This window comes from Culex pipiens, chromosome 1 (genome assembly GCF_016801865.2).
Source record: "Culex pipiens pallens isolate TS chromosome 1, TS_CPP_V2, whole genome shotgun sequence".
NCBI lineage: Eukaryota > Metazoa > Arthropoda > Insecta > Diptera > Culicidae > Culex > Culex pipiens.
In genome coordinates this window covers 133,323,250-133,344,778 of record NC_068937.1, presented here as the reverse complement: position 1 = coordinate 133,344,778, position 21,529 = coordinate 133,323,250, and the positions used below count along the sequence as shown (strand labels likewise).

General features: G+C 37.5%; 4 protein-coding genes across 5 annotated transcripts; 3 read left to right on the top strand and 1 right to left on the bottom strand.

Moving 5' to 3' along the window:
* Nucleotides 1-5,434: 5,434 nt before the first annotated feature.
* Nucleotides 5,435-12,150, top strand: LOC120431505 (E3 ubiquitin-protein ligase arkadia-B-like). Its single transcript, XM_039596607.2, has 2 exons — nt 5,435-6,717; nt 10,834-12,150. The coding sequence occupies exons 1-2, from the start codon at nt 5,758-5,760 to the stop codon at nt 11,062-11,064; spliced, it is 1,191 nt and encodes a 396-aa protein (XP_039452541.1). The 5' UTR covers nt 5,435-5,757; the 3' UTR covers nt 11,065-12,150.
* A 5,888-nt stretch (nt 12,151-18,038) lies between these two features.
* LOC120431760 (UDP-glycosyltransferase UGT5-like) lies at nt 18,039-19,722 on the top strand. Its single transcript, XM_039596881.2, has 2 exons — nt 18,039-19,376; nt 19,431-19,722. The coding sequence occupies exons 1-2, from the start codon at nt 18,079-18,081 to the stop codon at nt 19,708-19,710; spliced, it is 1,578 nt and encodes a 525-aa protein (XP_039452815.1). The 5' UTR covers nt 18,039-18,078; the 3' UTR covers nt 19,711-19,722.
* Nucleotides 19,723-19,762: 40 nt separating this feature from the next.
* Nucleotides 19,763-20,761, top strand: LOC120431775 (UDP-glucosyltransferase 2-like). Of its 2 annotated transcripts, none has more exons than XM_039596899.2 (2): nt 19,763-20,294; nt 20,507-20,761. In XM_039596899.2, the coding sequence occupies exons 1-2, from the start codon at nt 20,152-20,154 to the stop codon at nt 20,700-20,702; spliced, it is 339 nt and encodes a 112-aa protein (XP_039452833.1). In that variant the 5' UTR covers nt 19,763-20,151; the 3' UTR covers nt 20,703-20,761. The 2 variants fall into 2 exon arrangements, 1 of the variants encoding a protein (XP_039452833.1); XR_008212537.1 differs by having other exon boundaries at nt 20,157-20,445; nt 20,507-20,635.
* On the bottom strand, nt 20,749-21,499 carry LOC120431766 (uncharacterized). Its single transcript, XM_039596887.2, has 2 exons — nt 21,340-21,499; nt 20,749-21,272 (listed from the first exon to the last, which is right to left on the bottom strand). The coding sequence occupies exon 2, from the start codon at nt 21,270-21,272 to the stop codon at nt 20,844-20,846; it is 429 nt and encodes a 142-aa protein (XP_039452821.1). The 5' UTR covers nt 21,340-21,499; the 3' UTR covers nt 20,749-20,843.
* Nucleotides 21,500-21,529: the final 30 nt, after the last annotated feature.

The following is a 21,529-nucleotide window of genomic DNA, read 5'->3' as shown; positions in this document are numbered from 1 at the left end:
CGCCTTGGGGTCCCATAAAACCCTATTGAATATTATGAAGTTTACTAAAGTACTTCAAAAGTTATGTTCAATAAAAAACCTTTTGAGAAATGTCCGGAAAATAATAAAAAGAGTGGTTTTTGTAGGAATACCCGTCATGTATATATTTAATTTGAAAGGTATTTAAAAGACCTTTCTAATGAGTCCAAACACTGAAGATCTGACAACCCTGTCTTAAGTTATAAGCATTTGAGTGTCATTTATACACACTTAGTTTTTTGTTTACCGAATTCGGTAGTTTAAAAATCGGTAAAGTTTAGATCGGTAAACCATCTGTCAAAATGAACAAAATTTTACCAAATATATCGGTTGTACGATGAACAATAATGAACTTCTTTACAGAATTCTGGTATTTTTTACAGAATTCGGTAATTTTTAGTTTACCGAACTGTTCAGCAGTTGAAAATTCGGTAAAAAAATCTAAGTGTGTACAGTGTGTAGAGGTTGTATCTCAAATATTTTGATGAAAACATTGTTCAGATCTGACATACGACCCATCATTTGATGAGTTATCAAAAGACCTTTCCACCGCGTCTAAAAGATTGAGGGAAAATGCAATTCTGACTGGTTTTCACTTTATGAATGTGAGTAAGGCACCAACTAACTGCCCTTAGGTGGATTAATTAACGTTTTTAAAATGCTTTTGATTTTTTAAATAGATTTTTGATGATTTTTTTTTTAGATCGAATGTGTTGTTGTACAAAGATGGTAACATTTTTTAATTCAAAATTAACTCCGTTTGTCTGTGGGCATATCTAGCTTTGCTTTCAATGATTTTAACGTGAAACTGGAAACATTTTCGTAGGAAAACTGTTTGCTTTTCAAACACAGGTTATGGGCAGCATATCTAAAATTGTCAGAAATTTTACACCATCAGAATTAAACTTCTATATTTGCTGCTTCTAGAACATACTAGTTAAACTTATGAAATTTATTAATTTGAAGTTTTGTTTTAGTTTCATAAATTTTCAAACCAATTTATTGTACCCAAAAAATTTAATATTTATAAAACGACAAAATCACTTTACTTCATGACCATTCGCTTGTTCAAACCTTGTTTCCAAACACACTTACTGCCGAAAAAACTCCCAGCTTCGCACCTGTTTTTATTTTCACGCGTTCGAGCAGGCAAAATGAACGGCAATCGTCGAGAATTTCAGGCGAAAAAAAAATAAACTGACCAAAAGTGCTCTTTTTTGCAAACCATGAAGCCACAAAACGAGCGCGCACGCGGCGAAAACAACGAACGATACAGCAATCAACGAAATACAGAAAACGGTGTATTTTTTTGAGGATTTTTTTTGTGGCTTCCGGAAAATTTTCAAAAAAGAACAAAACTGGGAACTTTGGTTTCATTTTGGAAGATGAAAAAATGGCCGGAACCAGGCACCGGCGAAAGGAAGCGCTGAACGATGCAAACGAGTGAACAGTTTTTAATTAACTAAAAATCGGCAGTTGCAGTTGCAGTGGACGATCGACAGGGAGGAGGGTTGTTTTTAAACTGAAAAAGTATTGAAATAATGTTTTAACATGTCAAAGTTATTTGATAAATAAAAAAGCAGGATAGTCAAACTTAAAAATCTTTAGTAATTTTTCACTGGGGCCATCTAGTTACGGTTATTAACAGAAATGCATTCAGTTTCAAGCAACTGTCAAACGTGCAAAAATTAGCAGAGGTGAATTCAATTGTTTCGTGGTGAGTTTCCGAGAACTCAAAGTGACCGTTAAATTTTTGATTGATAAACTTTCAGGGATGTTTCTCACTCTGCAGTGGATTACTCCAAACGTTCAATTCATTTTTCAAAAACTTCAGTTTGTTTTCACGATGTGTGATACGCGATGCACGCGCAAACGATGCTAGTACAGTGACAGTACCGTCCCAAATTGGCAATCGAGTTTCCACTCTCATCGCGGGGAATAACAAAGTTTGCTGTTCTCGCTCGACCACGCAGAAATAATCCACTTTCGTGCAGTGTGGGAGTGCAGGAATTCACTTTGCTGCGTTTTCAAGTAGTCTTTTTGCGATTTAATTGCTGTGTTTCAGTAGCACTTCATTTTTTCAAGAGTTTTACTTTTATGTTACACTTTGCCTAAATTGTACCTTTTTGCTTTAATCGCTTTACTTAAGTGATTCTTTTTCAAAGGTACCTTTTTTCGCCCACCAAAGTTCCTCAATTTGGCTGTCGATTCGCGTGCCGCACTGATTCGAGGGGAGTGATTTGTTCCGCTGTCGTGCCACAGTTTTATAGATTGGCTATCGTTTCGATTTTCGTCGGAGTTTGGCGTGTTGTGTTGATGGACGGTCGGAGTAATGATAATTATCGTTGGCTTTGACTGCAGCAACAGTCGAGCAGCAACAGTATTGACCGCTTAGGTACGTGTTGATTCTGGAATAGGTGTAATTTGTATCAATATCATGGGCGATTTGTGGATGTTTGTTTGGGCCAGATAACGTCGATTGTATTAGTTGTTCAATGTTCATTAATTTTAATTTAACTAGCAACTTAACATATTATTTCAATAAAGGTTTTGGAATGTGTAACTATGTTTGAGTTTAAATTACATCAAGTTCGTAAAATAAGTCGATTTGAAAATAAATGTTTCTAGAATAAGATATTGTTGAGATTTGTACATCTGTGGTTTCAATTATTAAATCTTGAAGAAGAAGTCTCAATCATATCTAAATATTAATACAATTAATAGATTTAAGTTTTTTGGTATAATTCTTTAGTTTAGTAATAGCAATTCTTTGAAATCATTCAATTAACACTGGCCACAGGAATTTTAATTACAAAGGAGTTGTTTGAAACTGAGCGAAAAAATTAATGATAAGTTCAAACCAGATTTTTCATAGTAAACCGAAATGAAATCGAAAAGTTGAATTGTAAATAGATTGCATTTATTCCATTGTATTTTTTTTTTCAAATATGAGGTGCCAAAAAGAAATAAAATTTCTTTTTTTCATTTAACTCTTACGACTACGTACATTGAACATTGTTTATTTATGTATTTTTAACGAAAAAAAATGCTTTTTCATGTTTTTACAAATTTTGATTTTTTCATAGATTTTTTTTTGCAAATTTGAGACTGTAGCATAACAGTATTGATGTTCAACGCATTTTGTAATAATTATTGCTGATTTTGGTTGAAAATTACGCTAGAAATTTTATTTTTTAAATGCTTAAGTGGACAAAAACCCAATCGAAAATTTAGTGATGATTTTTCAATTTTTTTGTTGAAAATAACGCTGAAAATTTGTTTATTTGCATTGTGGCCAAAAACGCAATCGAAAATTTCAGAAAAGCTAAAAACTGTCCCATTTTCTTAAAAATATAACAAATGAAATAAGAAAAAGTTTTCTTAACAGTCCAAAAAGGTCTCCCATTTAATTTTAAAATCAATCTTTTTTTTTCGTGGTTCGACAAGGAAATTTAAATAAAAATAATGACAAAAATGTATAACTAAATTTGCATCTTTTTCTGTGCAATTTTACAGATTTCTAAAAAAAGTAATATTGCATCGAAATGAGGTAATATTCAACCATCCAATTAAAAAAAAACTGGTTTGGTATTTTCAAAATTAATAAAACCCAAATAATCCGTTCAGTATTTTTGTTGATATTGTCATAATAAAAACAAAATAAAAGGTCAAAATCGTTGTTTTTTTTTGCTTATGAACAGCAGACTACTTATGCTTAAAATTACAAAAAAATGTTTAAAACCGAAAAAATACGCTAAATTTTAAAATTCAAGCCAAATTTTATTTAAGCATAATGTAACACAGAATGCTAGTGTAATATTTTCTCAAAATATAAATAATTTCATCAACGTATTATTTCCCTAAAATTTGGTGGCATTTTTTGATATTTGGTCGCAGATTTCAAAATCTGTAAAAAGCCATTGAAATGTTTTTTTTAGTAAGAACACAAAAACAATCATCATTTTATGTATCCTACATAGTTTACAATCATTTAAATATAGCTTAAAGTTTTGCACGTGTGTTTGGTTGATTTTAAGTACAATCAACCCCCGGTGGTTGGTCACTTTTTTGTTTGACACTATTTTAGTTTGTACCGCGTTGGTTGGTCAAAGTCAAACACTCTGTCAATTACGGCACCAAAACAAAGCCAGAACAAAAGAGAACTGTCATTTACGGCACCAGAACAAAAGAACAGCTGTTCATTACGGAACCAAAACAAATCATCTGCGCACTGTAAAAAAATACAAAAACTGCATGCATAAAATGGAAAGAACCTGATTATTTTTTGATGGAAAATTTAACCACAATTTACGTTCAAAAGGTAGGCTATGTTTTGTAATGTTTTGGATGTGATTTTTCTCAATTTATGGGCAAAATAGATTACCAAAGTCGGGATCATTAAGAACACATCTAGCTGATAACCTTATTAAAAGTTGTTCTCTTCTGTGTAGTTTTTACTTTGATAACAGATATCAGAATTTATGTTATATAAAAAAATTGAAACATAAATAAAAACATATTTTTGTTTTTACTGTGCGCAGTTTGCGCGCGATATCAATCTCAACCCCCAAGATGGCTGCCGTTAGCATCTCCCTGCTAAAAAGTGACAAACTGTCACTTTCTACACGGCGCTCACGCATACTATCAAAACAAACGTTTGGTAGTGTATGTGAACTCCGTGTAAAAGGGGTGCCAAACTTAAAAGTGACCCCGTTCGTTTGACAACAGTTGGTGTCAAACCATTTAGGTTTGAGTGTATTTTTTATGTCAATTTAAAAGTTTTAAAATAAAAAATAAGCAGAAAATAGTGACTAGAAAAAATATGGAAAGCACTAAAAAGGCAAAACATAATGATTGGAGAATGTAAAAGAGAAAAAAAATATTAAAAATAAAAAAAAATGCTCCACAATATGCATAAAAACCAAGAAAAACATGGTTAATTGTTTAAAAGAGCATAACATGTTTAATGAAATGATTCATAACTCAAACTAAGTCAAAATTGTTTGATTACGAAATCTAAAAGAATAATGTTTTTATCATCATGATTATCGCAGCCTCTTACGTCCGCCACAGAAGTAACAAATTGTTTCTAAGGTTCGCTCGTGGTGCGATAATCGATACACCTCCAATAACAGGGTGCGTTTATGGGTTACCAGGAAAAACTGCATCACGCATCAGTACCACAATAAGCCCAACAAGTTTAAAAATAACTTGTAAACACAACCATTTGCGCCTACAAGTAAGTTGTAAGCTGTAGCACCCTCGTAAAATGACATTATACAAAATATTAATACGTAATAAATAGCTCGTTCTCATGAAACCGTGCACCTTGCTTAGTAATTTTCTTTCGTGCAAATTACCAATTGCAGGAGTCAACTCCGGCCACCGTTTTGTGCGGCGCCTTGTTATGTGATCTCTTCTTCCAACAACCGTCAAACGATACTGGGGCTCTAGCCAAAACCAACCGAGGGCTCCTCGGTAATTGGACCATTTGCTTCCCTGGCGCGCCCGGCCTAGCCTGCAACACAGTTTTTACCCTTTCTTTCCTTATAAATGATGGGTTCGTTGAAATGCGGTTGTTTATTCGTCGATCGTACGCCGCCCCGTCAACAGCTCTTCAAACAAACGAAAACGAACCAAAAAAATCAACGGTAGTCGGGCTGATCGGAGGAAGTGGTGTTACAAAGTGCGTGTTCAAAAGAGGGTTGAAGTCGATGTAAACACCTGCAAGTTACTACAATGCTGCAATTCCATGTGTTTGGTTCGGTTGGGCCGAAACGGCCCATTGGGTTCGCTCCGGGAAGTGATCGGTGGTGTTTAGTGCTAGTGTTGGTTCTGGGACTAGGGACGCTAGTGACTCGTGGTGACCCCATTCCGGAACCGGATCCAGCGAGGATCCTGGGGAAGTACTACTTTTCGGTTGAACCTGGACAGAAAGAGTACACGCTGTCGAAGAAACCCGTTGATCTGAGCCAGATCCTCGGCGACGATGACCTGGATCCGGACAGTTCGGCGAGTTACAGAGATCTCGTAGGAGGAGGTCACAACCATAACAATCATAACCATCACAACCATCACAACAATCATCACTCTTCGTCGTCTTCTTCCCACGGGTCGGGAACATCGCCGGGGTTCATGACCTCGTACACGACCTCTACGCGGCATGGCCACAGCCTAAAGAGTCCCAGCCTCAGCTACGATTCCGGAAGTAGCGACGAGGACAGTGACGAACGTGGTGGCAACCACAACTACGGACACAGCAGTTCGGCATACTACAGTAGCAGCAGCAGCAGCAACAGCGGAAGCAAACGCAAGCCGATTATCCCGATTCTGCAGTCGTACAGTATCATCCACGCGACCAAGGATCATCATGCGCCGCCTTCAAGCAGTGTCAAGTACGTTGGATCCAGCAGTGGCAACAGCTATACCGGAAATAGTGGCCCAAGTGGTCCCAGCAACAGTGACGAGGAAGACTACTACGAAAGCATCCCGTACACGCCCCCGAAGGTGATTCACACCAAGGCTCGGGCGGTCCCGATAGCGCAGCACATCGAAGTGGAGAGGCCCGAGCCGATTCCGTACGTGAAGAAGATCCACGTGCCCGTACCGACGGAGGTGAAGATCCAGATTCCACATCCGGTGCTGGTACCGGTGCCGCAGCCCTACCCGGTTCACGTGCCCGTGTCGCAACCCGTGGCGGTAAGTTTCGTTTAATAATTGTTAACACCTAAACTCCCAAGCTCGAGAAAAAAGGGGGAATTTATATGGATATTCCCCCTTTTTCTCGAGCTTGGGAGTTTAGGTGTTAACCCTCTACAACCCAACCCCGCCTCTAGACGGGCTTCGCTTTAAAAAATCGCCAAAAATCCATTTTTCAACCAATTTTTGAACTTCAAAAAGCATTGGAAAGAAGAACTTTTTAAATTTTGGAAAATTTTAGGGTTGGAAGTTTGACTTGTTTCATGTGACTTTGCCAATGTTTTTAAAAATGTAATTTTTCTTGGGGTCAACTTTGGGTGTGTTTTTACTAACATTTCCTATATTTTAAGTAAAAAGAATCATGCAGTAATTTTTCTAGTGCCCCAGACTATGCCTCTACGCATTTATTTACAATTTTAATGATAATGGTTCCATTTTATAGCAGAAAATGTGAAAAAAATAAAAAAAATTGAAAAAATTACTGTAAAAACATGAAAAAAATAGATAGGCGAAATGTAATGATAGGAGGTGGTAAAGTAGGCAAAATACTACCAAAAACAAACATAAACTAAACAAGATAAATGCAAATTAAAATACTAAAAATGAAACAAGAAAAACATAAAACAAGAGAAGTAAAGTTTTTCGTAGAACAAAAGTTGCTCAAAATGACCTCCTGAACAAGGGAAAAATAAAAATTTTCGAAAAAAAAATTTGGGCAGTAGAGGGTTAATCATCCTTCAATAGTCCAAGTTGTGAATATTGACAAAGATTAAGCGAAAAAAAAACATTTTTATAAATGCCAATTTCAATGTGTTATTTACAACAAAAAAAATGTTGAAGAAAGTATCTAATTTTGAAAGTTGCATACATTTCGACAAAATTTTTTTGAAAATACTGAAAATTTTTACAAAACTATTTTTTTTTGAAAAAATACTCAAATTTCCGTTTTTACAATGTGAGTATCAAACGATCGAGATTTTTTCAAATATTTCGAATGTAATAACAACATTTTTCAAAAATGCTCAAAATTTTCACAAAATTACGTATTTTTGAAAAACTTCTCAAAATTTCAGTTTCTACAGTATGGGTATCAAATAACCGGGATACCTCTTGTAAAAAACGGAAATTTTGAGTATTTTTTCAAAAATACGTAGTTTTGTGAAAATTTTGAGCATTTTCATTTTTTTAATAACTTTCGAAATGTATGAAAAAATCCCGATCGTTTGATACCCATATTGTAAAAATTTAAATTTTGAGTATTTTCTTCGAAAAAACGTAGTTTTGTGAAAATTTGGAGTATTTTCTAAAAATGTTGTTATTACATCCAAAATTTATGAAAAAAAACCTGATCATTTGATACCCATATTGCAATAACAATATATTTTTGGTTTCTTTAGAGAAAAAAAATGCATTTTCGAAATACAGGAAAAATACGTATTTTTGTGAAAATTTTCATGAAATAATAATTTTAATGGATAACTGACACCATCCCGATTCCAAAACACTATAATTTTTTGATGTTTGCATGATTTTTCGTATGATTAAAGCCAATGTCTCCCATATAGCCAAAATCCCATAAGCTCTGTGCCTCGGTTATGCACGCCTCGATTTTGCATCCCCCATATGCGGTGCTAAACCGAGGCATGACTGTATACACTTTTTAATGACCGGATCTCAGATATTTTGATGAAAAAGGTTTTCCGGATCAGTCTTGCGACCTATTGTTGAATGGGTAATTCGAAGACCTTTTTAACGAGCCTAAAACATTGAAGATTCGATATCCCTATCAAAATGTATAAGCACTTAAGATTTATTTACAGACTTTTTTGAAACCGGGTCTTAGAGATTTTAATAAAAATATACCCCGGATCTATCATGCGAACTATCGTCGGATGGGTAATCAAAAGACCTTGCCGATGAGCCAGAAATATTGAAGATCTAAAAACCCAATCGAAAGAAATGAATCCCGTTAAAGAAACCATTTTTGAACTTGTATTTTAATATAAAACACATACCGTAAAACGGGGTGACTTTGATAGCCGGGGTGACTTTGATAGGTTTGAGATTTTTCCGCAAAATGAAGAGTTCAAATTTAATACGTACGGAATGGTTTGTAATCCTACTGACCGTCGTAGAGCAGTGCTCAAGGTACCTCAAGAAGAACTTTTCATAAAATTTTGAGACGTTTAAAATGTTAGTTAACTATAATTAAGAAAATGTTGATGAATGGTATTATTTCAAACTTCTCAAAGTGTCATGATTTTCTCAATGAACATGATTTTGAATCAAAAAACGGAATGCATTTTCCGATTCTTTGGACAATTTTTCATTAGAAGAAGGTGAAATAAGTTTTTAAATAATAAATAATTTGTGTTTTTGAAACATAATTAAAAAAATCTCCAAATTTATAGGCAATTTCAGTTGAACAAATTTCATATAAAATGTGAAAACTTCTGATTCGTGCTTCGAATTCAGTTTAAAATGCAATATAAATCGATAATTTTATGAACAATAGTAGATTTAACGAATTCCAGGCAAAATTCCAGCTTTTTAACTATTTTACCTTAAATTTATATTTATTTTGTTAAAAAGTTTATAAACTTAGTTAACTAAATATAAACATTGATTTTTTTTTTCTTTAAAACTATATCAGCGACCTAAGTGATGGTACATTGACGTAAAAGTAAAGTTTTGAACTCCTTTAATCTGATTTTAACAAGAAAAACTATGACTATCAAAGTCATCCCGGAATTTGAACTAAGATTTTTTAACGTGACTATTTTTCTAAACATTATTAAAAAAACTTTTTTTTCAAAAATATTGCTTGGACTTTGTTTGGCCTACCCCAGTTCATGTTTTAAAAATAATAATCTTGAGAAAAACCTTACCAGTTGGAAAATATTCCAAAAATAAATTGAAATCCTATCAAAGTCACCCCAGTTTACGGTACATAAAAAATTAAGCATAAAACTGATTTTGAGAAAATTTAAAGCCTTCCTTTTTTTGGTATGTGGGACAAAAAATGACAGCTTCAATTCAAATTGACCTATAATGTATGACGGATGATCTATTTTCGGACTCGTTAAGAATTTTTGGAAAATAGGTAGTGTTTTGGAAAGTGCAAAAATACACCAATAAAAAATGCTGTTTTGAAATTTTAAACCTAAAATAGCACCCACCTATCAAAAAGATGTTATGAAAACATCATATTTTTTTTACATTGTTGAATCAACAATTTCATTGGAAAATCTGGCCTTTGAATGATTGAAAACTTGTTTTACCCGTTGACTAATTTTGGTGTACAACATTATTATTCTCGTTCCTTAAAAGCAATCTGAATTTAAAATTACGACTGTTTTTTCAAAAAGGCTTACAAAAACGTTTTATGCCACTTTGGAATGTTACCAAAATTCTGAAACTATTTGTTTTAAAGATAAGAAAATCTTACGAAATATTAATTTTATCTTGAAACATCAGGACAGTACTTCTCAGGATAGCGTCGAATTGAGGGTTTAAATGAGTAATGGTTTATGGTTAAAAGTTTAGTAGAAGTAGAAAAGATGCAACTTTACCTTTATGCAACTCAAACAAATCAGAAACTGTCTGACTATTTATTTTTTCATGTAAATTCCTGCTGAATTTAAAACCACAATAAAACAGAAAAATATCTTACGTTTCTAATGGTCTATAGCCTAATATTTTGCCGAAGACACCAAATCAATCAGAAAATCCCTACAAAAATTAAAGATTTTCGAATTTTTTATAAGGCTTTTGTATGGACAGACATTTGTAGATGCAGACCATGCAGACCTTCTAGCAAACGCAATGATGCAAAGAACCACAATAAAGCTTTTTGGACACAGAGAATTTGTGGACCAAGTTTCATTCAAATTGACAATTATTTACAAACATTAAAAGAATCTTTTATTATTGCTATAAAGGTTCGAATGGTATAAAGTATGGTGTTCAATACTTTTAAAGTTGACTAACAAACGACTTGTAGGCTGTATATGCGATATGCAAATCAAAATCTCTGTTTAAAATTCAAATTTGAAAAATTAATTATTGAATTTACCCAAACAAAACCCTTCAAACATTTCCTCTCTTCCCCAAAAGGTACCCGTAATTCGCGAGATTACCATCCCGATCGAAAAGATCGTCCCGTACCCGGTGGAGAAGCGCGTGCCCATCCCGATCGAGAAGCCCGTCCCGTATCCGGTCGAGAAGCACATCCCGGTGCACATCCCGCAGCCCTACCCGGTCAAGGTGCCGGTCGTCAAGACCATCTACCACAAGTATAAAGCCCCGCGGACTGTCGGCGTCGGCAGCGTGACCATCCCGGAGTAGATGGATTTTAATTAAATTAATGTTCTTTGTAAGGTAATTAATGAGCGGGGGGAAATTTACAACTTTTGCTGTAAATTGAACCGAGTTTGAACAGTTGTTGAAGTTTGTTTACACTTTTCTGCCCGGGGAGCGATCCGAAAAAAAGAAATGCAATGATAAAAACAAGAGAACAAACATGCAAAAATGCAAATTTGCATTAAAACAGTTGAAGTGAAATAAAAAAAGGCATCGAAATGATAGGAAACCACCGCACCTTTAGGGCAGAGTGGTAAATTCAGAGTAGCAAAAGTCCAAACGCCGGCGCCAAAGGGAACAAAGCTTGTTAACTTGCATGTAAATGTTTTTTTTGCACCACTTGGCAACCCAAGCCTACTGCTGCTGCTCCTCGTTGAATGAGTTGCCGCCAAGCCCCGCAAGTTGTTAATTTATTGCTTTCCAATTATTATTTTTTTCTGCGCACACACACGTGGGTCGGGGAAGAGAATCGAGCGCCCACAGGTGGACACGTGATATGTTTGCTTTGGCTCATATTTTTATGCGCGTTGCGCGGCTTCCTTCCTCGTGCCGCAGACAAGTCAGAAAAATTTTATGGACAGAGGCGAACGCAAAAAAAAAATCGTGGATTTTTTTGCTCTCCATTTGGTTTCAAAGCATTTGACTGATATTTATTTGTGTTTTGTGCTGGAAAAATTTACATCGATACGAAACCATAACAATAGCAGTTAGTTGGCCGGGCAATGTCTATGCTACTGGGTTTATTTAAACATTTGTGTTAGTATTACGAAAGCTTACCGACTATTGTACATGTTGTTGCTAGGTTTGTATGCTCTGTGTGACCTATCTATTTTTTTTTAAACTATTATCAATAAACCGATATCTGTTGAAACAAAATAAAAACATGCTTATTATTTCTCTACTAAGAACAAGTTGATATGCACATCGAACATGTCATGGTATAAAAATCATAATTTTTATCTATCGTTACATTTTCTAGAACAATTAGATCGGTTAAATCAATTAACTGCGCAGCGTTAGTGTGTTTCTATTGAAATAAAAGAGTTGTTACCATGGAACGATGAAATTTTTTGCTGGAAACGAATGCATTACAATAATTATGCTCTAGCATTGAATGGAAAGTTTTTTTTTCAAACGAGAAATTCTACGAAATTTTGGCCATTGATTAATCTCTTTATTTTTTATATGCTTTAAACCTAGTAGGGAGCTCACCTTTGACCAAAGAAGCTAATGCATAACTGGTTCGTCCATACAAGTTTGAATAAAAAATGGGCAGCTGTCCCGTTGAGCCGGCCGTGCCAAAACGTTTATTTTCGGAAGCTAATGACTTTTTGGCAAAAAATCCTTAAAATATGGTGTTTTCGGGATTTTTTTTCCAAATTTAATGTAAATCTTAGCTTCGAAAAATGGTAAGAACAGGATAACAATTGCGCCATCTACTGGTAGAAAACAGAAACAGTTGCTTTTCTCCATATATTTTGACGGGTTTTCCCATAAAAACTACAAGGGCTTAGAGGGAGGGGTTCTCGTGATCAGAATGAGCTCAAATTTGGCATTTAGCCTAGTGCTTTCTATCCATTAAAATCATTATTTCATGAAAATTTTTACAAAAATACGTATTTTTCCTGTATTTCGAAAATGCATTTTTTTTCTCTAAAGAAAACAAAAATATATTGTTATTGCAATATGGGTATCAAATGATCAGGTTTTTTCATACATTTTGGATGTAATAACAACATTTTTAGATAATACTCAAAATTTTCACAAAACTACGTATTTTCAAATAAAAGACTCAAAATTTCCGTTTTTACAATGTGGGTATCGAACGATCGGGATTTTTTTCATACATTTCGAATGCAATAACAATATTTTTTGAAAATACTCCAAATTTTCACAAAACTACGTATTTCCGAAAAAATACTCAAAATTTCCGTTTTTACAATGTTGGTATCAAACGATCGGGATTTTTTCATACATTTCGAATGTAATAACAACATTTTTAGAAAATACTCGAAATTTTCACAAAACTACGTATTTTCGAATAAAATACTCAAAATTTCCGTTTTTACAATGTGGGTATCGAACGATCGGGATTTTTTCATACATTTCGAATGTAATAACAATATTTTTTGAAAATACTCCAAATTTTCACAAAACTACGTATTTCCGAAAAAAAATACTCAAAATTTCCGTTTTTACAATGTTGGTATCAAACGATCGGGATTTTTTCATACATTTCGAATGTAGTAACAACATTTTTCGAAAATACTCAAAATTTTCACAAAACTACGTATTTTCTAAAAAAATTACTCAAAATTTCCGTTTTTACGATGTGGGTGTCGAACGATCGGGATTTTTTCATATATTTCGAATGTAATAACAATATTTTTTGAAAATACTCAAAATTTTCACAAAACTACGTATTTTCGAAAAAATACTAAAAATTTCCGTTTTTACAATGTGGGTATCAAACGATCGGGATTGTTCATACAATTCAATTCAATTCGGTTTTATTGGTGAATAATCAAGATACAATGAGTTATTTTGAAGTGCATAACAGAGTTTTGGAGTTCCTTACAGCTGTGTGTTGCATCATAATCCATTAAGGAACAATTATTTCTTTAACTAAGGCACTAGCAAGAGTAAGAAAAAACTATAAAAAAAACTTACAGAAAGGATTTTTTCATACGTTTCGAAAGTTATTAAAAAAATGAAAATACTCAAAATTTTCGCAAAACTACGTATTTTTGAAAAAAATTATATGATTATTTGATACCCATATTGTAAAAACTGAAATTTTGAAAAGTTTTACAAAAATACGTAGATTTGTGAAAATTATGAGTATTTTCAAAAAAATATTGTTATTACATTCGAAATGTATGAAAAAATCCCGATCGTTTAGTACCCATATTGTAAAAATTGAAATTTTGAGTATTTTATTCAAAAACACGAAGTTTTGTGAAAATTTTGAGTATTCTCAAAAAATTTTGTAATAACATTCGAAATATTTGAAAAAATCTCGATCGTTTGATACCCATATTGTGAAAATTGAAATTTTGAGTATTTTGTTCGAAAAAACATAGTTTTGTGAAAAATTTGGGGTATTTTCTAAAAATCTCCAAAAAATTTTTTTTCGCTAAAACCAGGTAAGGCTACGTTACCTCTGACAAGTTATTGTGGAAGTTACGATTAAACAATCTTACAATTCGAAACGGGATTTTAGAAAATTCAAATATAAAAAAAGTATGAAAAGTCAAATTAGGAACTATAGTTTCAACATTTGGATGAAAAAAGTGTTTCAAAAATATATTACGGACGATTTTTTTTGGCTAGAAAATAAGTTTTTGCGGAGTTTCATAAAAAATTCCAATATTTTAAAAACGAGTCCAAACATGATCATTATGATAATCATATAGTAAAGCAACATTTTAGGATGTTTTCAGTTGATAAGACTTCGATTTAAAAAAAAAAACAGATTTTTGTATTCGAAAAATATTTACCATGGCCTAAATAAACAAAATGTTGTAATATACCGTAATCCTAGGTGACATTGATAGGTTGAAGATTTATTGGCAAAATTAAAATCACGAATTAGATTTTTTTATTAATTTGTTATAAGGCCATTGCAGATATTTCTTAAAGATTATGTCACCCCACCCTTCGTAATCAGTTCAGGGAGCAAAAAAAAAATGCTGTCAAAAGTCTTCATAATTTTAATAGAAATAGAAGTCTAATTAACTTAAAATAATTTGAAATGCATTTTCCTGCCATGTCTGGGATCGATCAAAACCATTTAGATTTTTTTTTGTGAAATTCCGATGTACAGTACTGCAAAAGAAATTTGAAGACAAAAAAATTGGTGGTATTTCGATATTTTGAAAACTTATGACTAAATTTTTATATATTTTTTAATCCCCCCCCCCCCTCCTTGTTTGTGACCAGAGTCCAGGGACATAAACTTCAGAAAATATTTGAAAGCAGAAGAAAGTTTTTTTACTAAGTCCAAAATGTAATTTTACTTATGATCAATTTGACGTGATGATTCAAAATTGCAGACTTTTAGGTTAGAAATGATGAGAAAAACATTGTGTCACTCCGATTATTTTAAATAAAAAATCAGTGAAACTGTTTCGTAGAGCACCGTTGTTTTTTTATTGTAAAAACGTACATTTATATGGCGTGGTCTAATAAAAATCTTGAGACAAGTTTTAAAATATTGAAAATATTTGAAAATTAAGTTGAAGTTCTATCAATGTCACCCCGATTTACTATGCTATATGTTTAAAAAGAGACTTTTTGATATGAAAAATTCAATTACTTTATTTTGACTAAATTTTTAAAACAGCTTCAAAAATTCCTGATAAAAATTTACAAAAAACTCATTACACTCATAGATGCATAGTCCAAGAAGACAAATAGTTTTGCTCCAACTTAATAAATTTTAAATAAAAGGAGCATTTTTCATATCTGCACGCTGCCACCTGTAAACGAATGAATGCACGAAAGTGGTCCATTTTCCTGCACTCCTTCATTTCTGGGTACATTTTTCAAGACAGTAAAAAAAAGAATTCCTAGCAAAAATAAACATCACGATGAGCCACTTCCACACGCCGACCACGTTCGCTCTAACATCATTAAGGTACCTATAAATTCCGTCCTTTATCATCACTCTCTTGCCGGATCGTAGACACACTTACACACACACACAAACACTCACGCCCGACACTATCATCATCATCTATCTTTTAGGTTTTCCGCCATCTTCTAGTTTTTTTTTCTTGTCTGTAAAACTTCCCTTTTCGGGAAAATTTCTTCTTCTCGCCCGGAAGTTCACCAAAGAGAGGCCAGCGCATCCGGTGGCCAAAGATGCGAGCATTCATATATGTTGTGGAATGAATTTTAAGATGTCACTCTGTCTCAACTGAACCGTCATCCTGCATTCAGTGGCGTTTCGCAAAGTTTATTTTTTTGACATCACGTTTTCTGTGTGACAGTTAGTAAGGAAGGTTAGTTAGTGTTCTATTTATTTCCCCTGTAATCATCAATTATCTCACTTTGAGATGACATCCAAGACGAGAAAACATATTTAAAAATAAATTGATTAAAAATAAAAATAACCTGGTATCAATTTATAGAACGAAAAATCAAAGCATGCTACGCGAAAGGACTGACAAATTTATTGACAGCTGGAGCAATAATAATATAGAGAATATCGACAGCCAGAGAGTCGACTGTATTTAAAAGTACTGACAATATTTTTGTCTAAACTTGATAAAACAAGATTCCCAAGAAAATTAAAGTGGCAAAACCCAGCTTCCAAAACAGCAACGACGCCACCTAAATTCCCCGTTCAGAGACTTGGCATCACAGCTGGGGAAGATACGACGACGAAAAACTAGTGTAATAAAATAGTCGAAAAATTAAGATTCAGAAGACTACCCCCAAAAAGACGATGATATAATTTAACCCCCCTCGAGCCGCCGCCCGCCAAAAGTCGCCACCCGGAGCCGACTTTGGGCCCTGGCACGAAGAAGCACCCTTGGGGCGGACCAACGTTGTGCGAAATCTCATCCGCATGTTTATATTTGTCGTTCTGTCGTTCGTCTCCGGCCGTTGCTGGAATGCTGGAGGGACCTTAAAGACACGATTGCGATGATGGCGGGCCTCGGACGACGGACGCCCAAATCCCTTGATCTCTAAATGGCCACCGCCGACCAAGAGTCGCACGATGCCAGGAAAAGGAAGGCTTCGGTGAAGTTTAAAGAGTGAGATGGTCGCTGGAAAGTTGGCATTTTAAATTAAAAATTGAAGTTTTTAAATTTTCTTAACAACGCAGCTTTGAGGGCACGTCGTCGAGTTGTGAGTTTGAATATTTAAGCACTCCTTTTTAATGGCATCGAGCCTCGTGAGGCACCGTCGATTTGACAGAGAATTTTCTGCAAAAAGGTTAAAAAGTTGCTACGAGTGAGGAATGCTGAAGATTTTAACGAATTGTCGGAATTGTTTGACTTAACTGCGGTCAACATGGCTGTCAAGTGGATTGCTCCGACTTAAGAGGAGGATGTTGATAACAGCCTCAGTAGTCTTCACAGTTCATCCCTTAATCGCACTCTTCTCAGTGTTCAATAACAAGTGCACGCGATGAAGACCAAATCGGCGCTTCTGACGTCCATCATCTGCGTCGTATTTTTCAAATCCGGCCTCGGTCAAGATGTCGAGTCCGCGGAGAACTTCCGGACGGTGACCAAGGATTACTGCGAGTGGCGGTACAGCTGCTGTGAACCGGCCGAGCCGCTGTCCCGCTGCAGGGAGCTGTGCTTCCGGTCCTGGAACTGCGTTGAACCGACGGAACAACCCGAGCCTGCGGAACAGTTGTCCTCGTTTAGACTGTTTTCGACGCGGGGAGGATTTTACGACCGGACTAGGATGAGACCGGCGCGGGTTGTTTGTCCCGAGGGGTACAAACCGGACCACCGGAATCGCTGCCGAAAGGTGTTTGATTTTGAGTGAAGTGAGAGTTGGCCAAGTTTTAGTAGAGCTGATAAGCGGTTTTGATTGAAGGTTTACGCTATCAGTGTGTGTTAATTTTAAGATAATGTTGATAGTAAATGGACATAGACGTAGGTGAAGTGAGTATTTTATTAAGAGAAAGAAAGACAAAATAGAATTTAGGTCTTTATACCTCTACAACAAAAGATTCATCGAACATGATCTGAGCAAATCAATGAAGCATGTCGGCAACAAAATAAATGTATTGGATAATGGTCGTAAAGGTACGAGTTCAACACGTCTATACTCATAGTCGTGGACAGATTGGTTTATTCAAAATAAGCTATACTAGTTATTGACTACATTGTATAGCATCATCACAATTGATGCTCGATCCGCACAACAAAAAAATACTAGCTAAATACCGCACACCAATGCGCTACGCCCAGGCTGACGCCGTAGCTCAACCATAACCTCGACCAGTATCGTGTACGTGCTTACCGCGCAACGATGTCTGTGACGGTGAAGTCTCTCGCGGCGATAACCGTACTGCTAGTACTAGTGGCGGTTCCCCTTATCTCGGCGGATAACATTCTCTTCCTGCAATCGCTGGCGTCCAAGAGTCATCACATCTGGAACAAGCAGATCTTCGAGCGGCTGTACGACAATGGGCACAACTTGACGATTCTGTCGTTCGAGGAGGAACCGTCGGTTCCCGGGAAGACGTTTCTGATGGTGCGTGGTTTGATGGACAGAGTGAACGCCGAGTACGGAGAATTCGAATGGGATGTGACCGTGGAGATGAGTCCGATCGCCAATGTGTTCTTCTTGTACGATTTTTACGAACGCGCGAGTCGACATTTGGCCCAGGAGGAAGCCATCCACAGGTTGTTGGCGTACCCGAGAAGCTTCAAGTTTGACCTGATCATCCATGACTTTACCATGGGACACTTCTTGCTGGGATTCGTCGACTACTTCGGGAATCCCCCGCTGGTCTCCGTCACGGCGTTCAATATCCCATCTCACACTCCGGACCTCTCGGATGCTCCGGTTCACCCCTCGTACATGCCGCACTACGCGTCCAGCTTCGGCAGTCAGATGAGCATTGTCGAACGAGCCAAAAACACCCTGTACTGGACGCTCGATCACGTGTGCCGCAACTACATCTACATGACCAGCGAAGATCGTCGCGTGAAGCAACTGTTCGGTCCGGATGCTCCCTCCGTCAAGGATGTCGAAAAACGCTCGGACATCATCCTCGTGAACGGGCACTTCAGCATGGACTACTACCAGCTGCTACCGCCTAACGTCATCTCCGTGGCCGGGCTGCACGTGTCACGCAGCGAGGAGGTTCCCCCGATCGTCAAACAGTTCATCGCACGCGCCAACAAGGGAGCCGTACTGTTCAGCTTCGGAACCAACATCCAGAGCGAGATGCTCGGTCCGGATGTCAACAAGCAGATCCTCGCGGCGTTCCGATCGATGCCGGAGTACGGATTCATCTGGAAGCACGGTGATCCGTTGTCGCTTGGGGTGGTTCCTCCTAACGTGCTGGTTTTAAAATGGGTTCCGCAATCGGCTATCCTGGCCAACCCTCGCACGAAACTGTTCATCAGCCACGGGGGTCTGCTGAGCACTCAGGAAGCTACCTGGCACGGCGTTCCCGTAGTAGCGGTTCCCTTCTTTGTCGATCAGTACGCGAATGCGGACAAGCTGGTACGGGCCGGTGTAGCGACCAAGCTGCTTCCAAAGGACGTTAACGAAAAGACTCTAAAAGAGGCAATTTTAAGAGTTGTTGAAGATCCCAGGTGAGAATCCTTGAAGTATTTAAAGATCATCTAACAAACACCACCCAATTTCAGCTGTCGCAGCAAGATGAAGGAACGATCGTACCACTTCAAAGGACAGCCCGATCATCCGCTGGATCGAGCCATCTTCTGGATCGAGAAGGTTCTGGAGAACAAAGGTCTCGCATACCTGCGATCTCCGACGCTGGAGATGAGCGTGATCCAGACGTACAATCTGGACCTGCTCGGAGCAGTCGCGCTTGCGGCATTCTTATTTTACGTGATGCTTGGAAAGATTCTGGGATGCCTAGCTCCCAAAACAAAGAAAAGAAAAACGAAGAGTAAAACTACCTAAACGTGTCCAGTACCACAGCGTTTTCATTATCTTTAACCGGCAAGCCCACTGATAAGAGGTTCCCCCTCAAACCGACTCAACGCAATCAGTTCGAGCCATGGGATCGTCAAGTTGGTTCTGTTTCGTATTACCGTGCCTTCAACCGGTGCACGGTCACAACATTCTCTTTCTGCAGACGACTCCGTCCCGGAGCCATCACATCTGGAACCGGCAAATATCCAACCGACTGTTCAAGACACAACCTGACGATATTGACGTTTGAACGCGGATGAGCTTTCTGTACGTGGACAACTTTTACGGATGCTTTGGGGGCATTCCGAAGAACGTTCTGGTGAGCAAGTGGATTCCACAAGTGCCCTACTTGCGGATCCTCGTACGAAGCTTCTGATAGGTCACGGGGGATTGCTGGGGCTGTAAGAGGCGTCCTGATTTGGAGTTCCGATGGTTTGGATTCCGCCCGTTGCCGATCAGTACCAGAATGTGGACAAACTGGTTCGAGCCGGAGTGGGAATCCGAATGCTACCTAGCGAAGTTCGTGAAGATTCGTTGAGGAAGGCAGTGGTGGTGGTGCTGACGAACGAAAGGTAGGTTTGTTAGTTTTGTTTGTTTGTGGTGAGTAGCACTTCGCTGGAAGGATTTGTTAGTTGTTTTTAAACAGTGATAACAGTAACGCAAAACAAGATATATCGCGGATGGAATTCCCTAGAAACACGAAATTGTTAATCACTCAGGCATGTAAACAGATCAGCACAGTTGTCTTGTTTCAAGAATTACATTGTAACTGAACTTCTTTCAGCTACCACCAACGAGCCGTAACTCGCTCAAAGCAGTTCCGAAACCAGCCTCAACCACCACTGGATTGGGCACTGTTCTGGATCGAACAGGTCCTGGAGCACAAAGGTCTCCAGCATCTACGTTCACCGCCAACACCTTTGTACCAGCAGTACGGTCTAGCCGTGGCAGTGGCGCCGTTCGTTATCTTGGCGCTTTGACGCACTTGATGTTATCTCTGGCTTGTATACCAATAAAAGATGCTAATTAGAAAGTTCAAGACAGCGGCGTTTGTGCGCATTTATTCGTATCAGATCTTGCAGAATCGTACTGAATTTGGGGAGTGGTTGGAGCAGGTTGGTTCAGATGTGGGCACCTTCGAGAGATGCAACGGATGCGGCGTACGAGGGTGGGGGTTCATCCAGCAGAAGATACTTCTCGATCTTTTCGTACGGCGGTGGATCGCGCAGAATCGTGGCGTAGTCCGGTGGGGGTGCCGCCGGACGACCTGCACCGGATTCGACGGTGTAGATTGAAGATTCACCCGGAGCCCCGCTCGGTAGCGGACCCGTCCACATGCAGGCTCCGACGCGGTGCGTCAGGTACAGGGCCACAAGGACCACGATCACGAAGAAGGCTACCGCCAGACCGAGCACGATCACCTGGGAGTCGAACTGCTCGTTCCAGGGCGTATAGTTCATGATGTTGTCCAACAGCAGCGCTACGACAACTAGTGATGGGACCGTGACCAGCACGATCGCAAGATCAATTACGCACTGCTGGTACTTCATCTGCAATTGGAGCAAGGTCGGAACTTGTACGCAGAACTTGAACCGGACATCTCTCGTAAACACTTACGGTGCTACATCTTGAAACACGCTAGAAGAGGGTAGAAGACTAGACCGCTACCCGAAGAAATGTAAAGCACTTTTCAAAGAAGATCGCGATGTGAACTGCTCCACCAACCGACGGTGACTCGAGTGTGAGGCAGCAGTACGGTGGGACATCTTGTTTGTTCCCGCAGCACGGCGCAGCGCAGCCTCGCGGA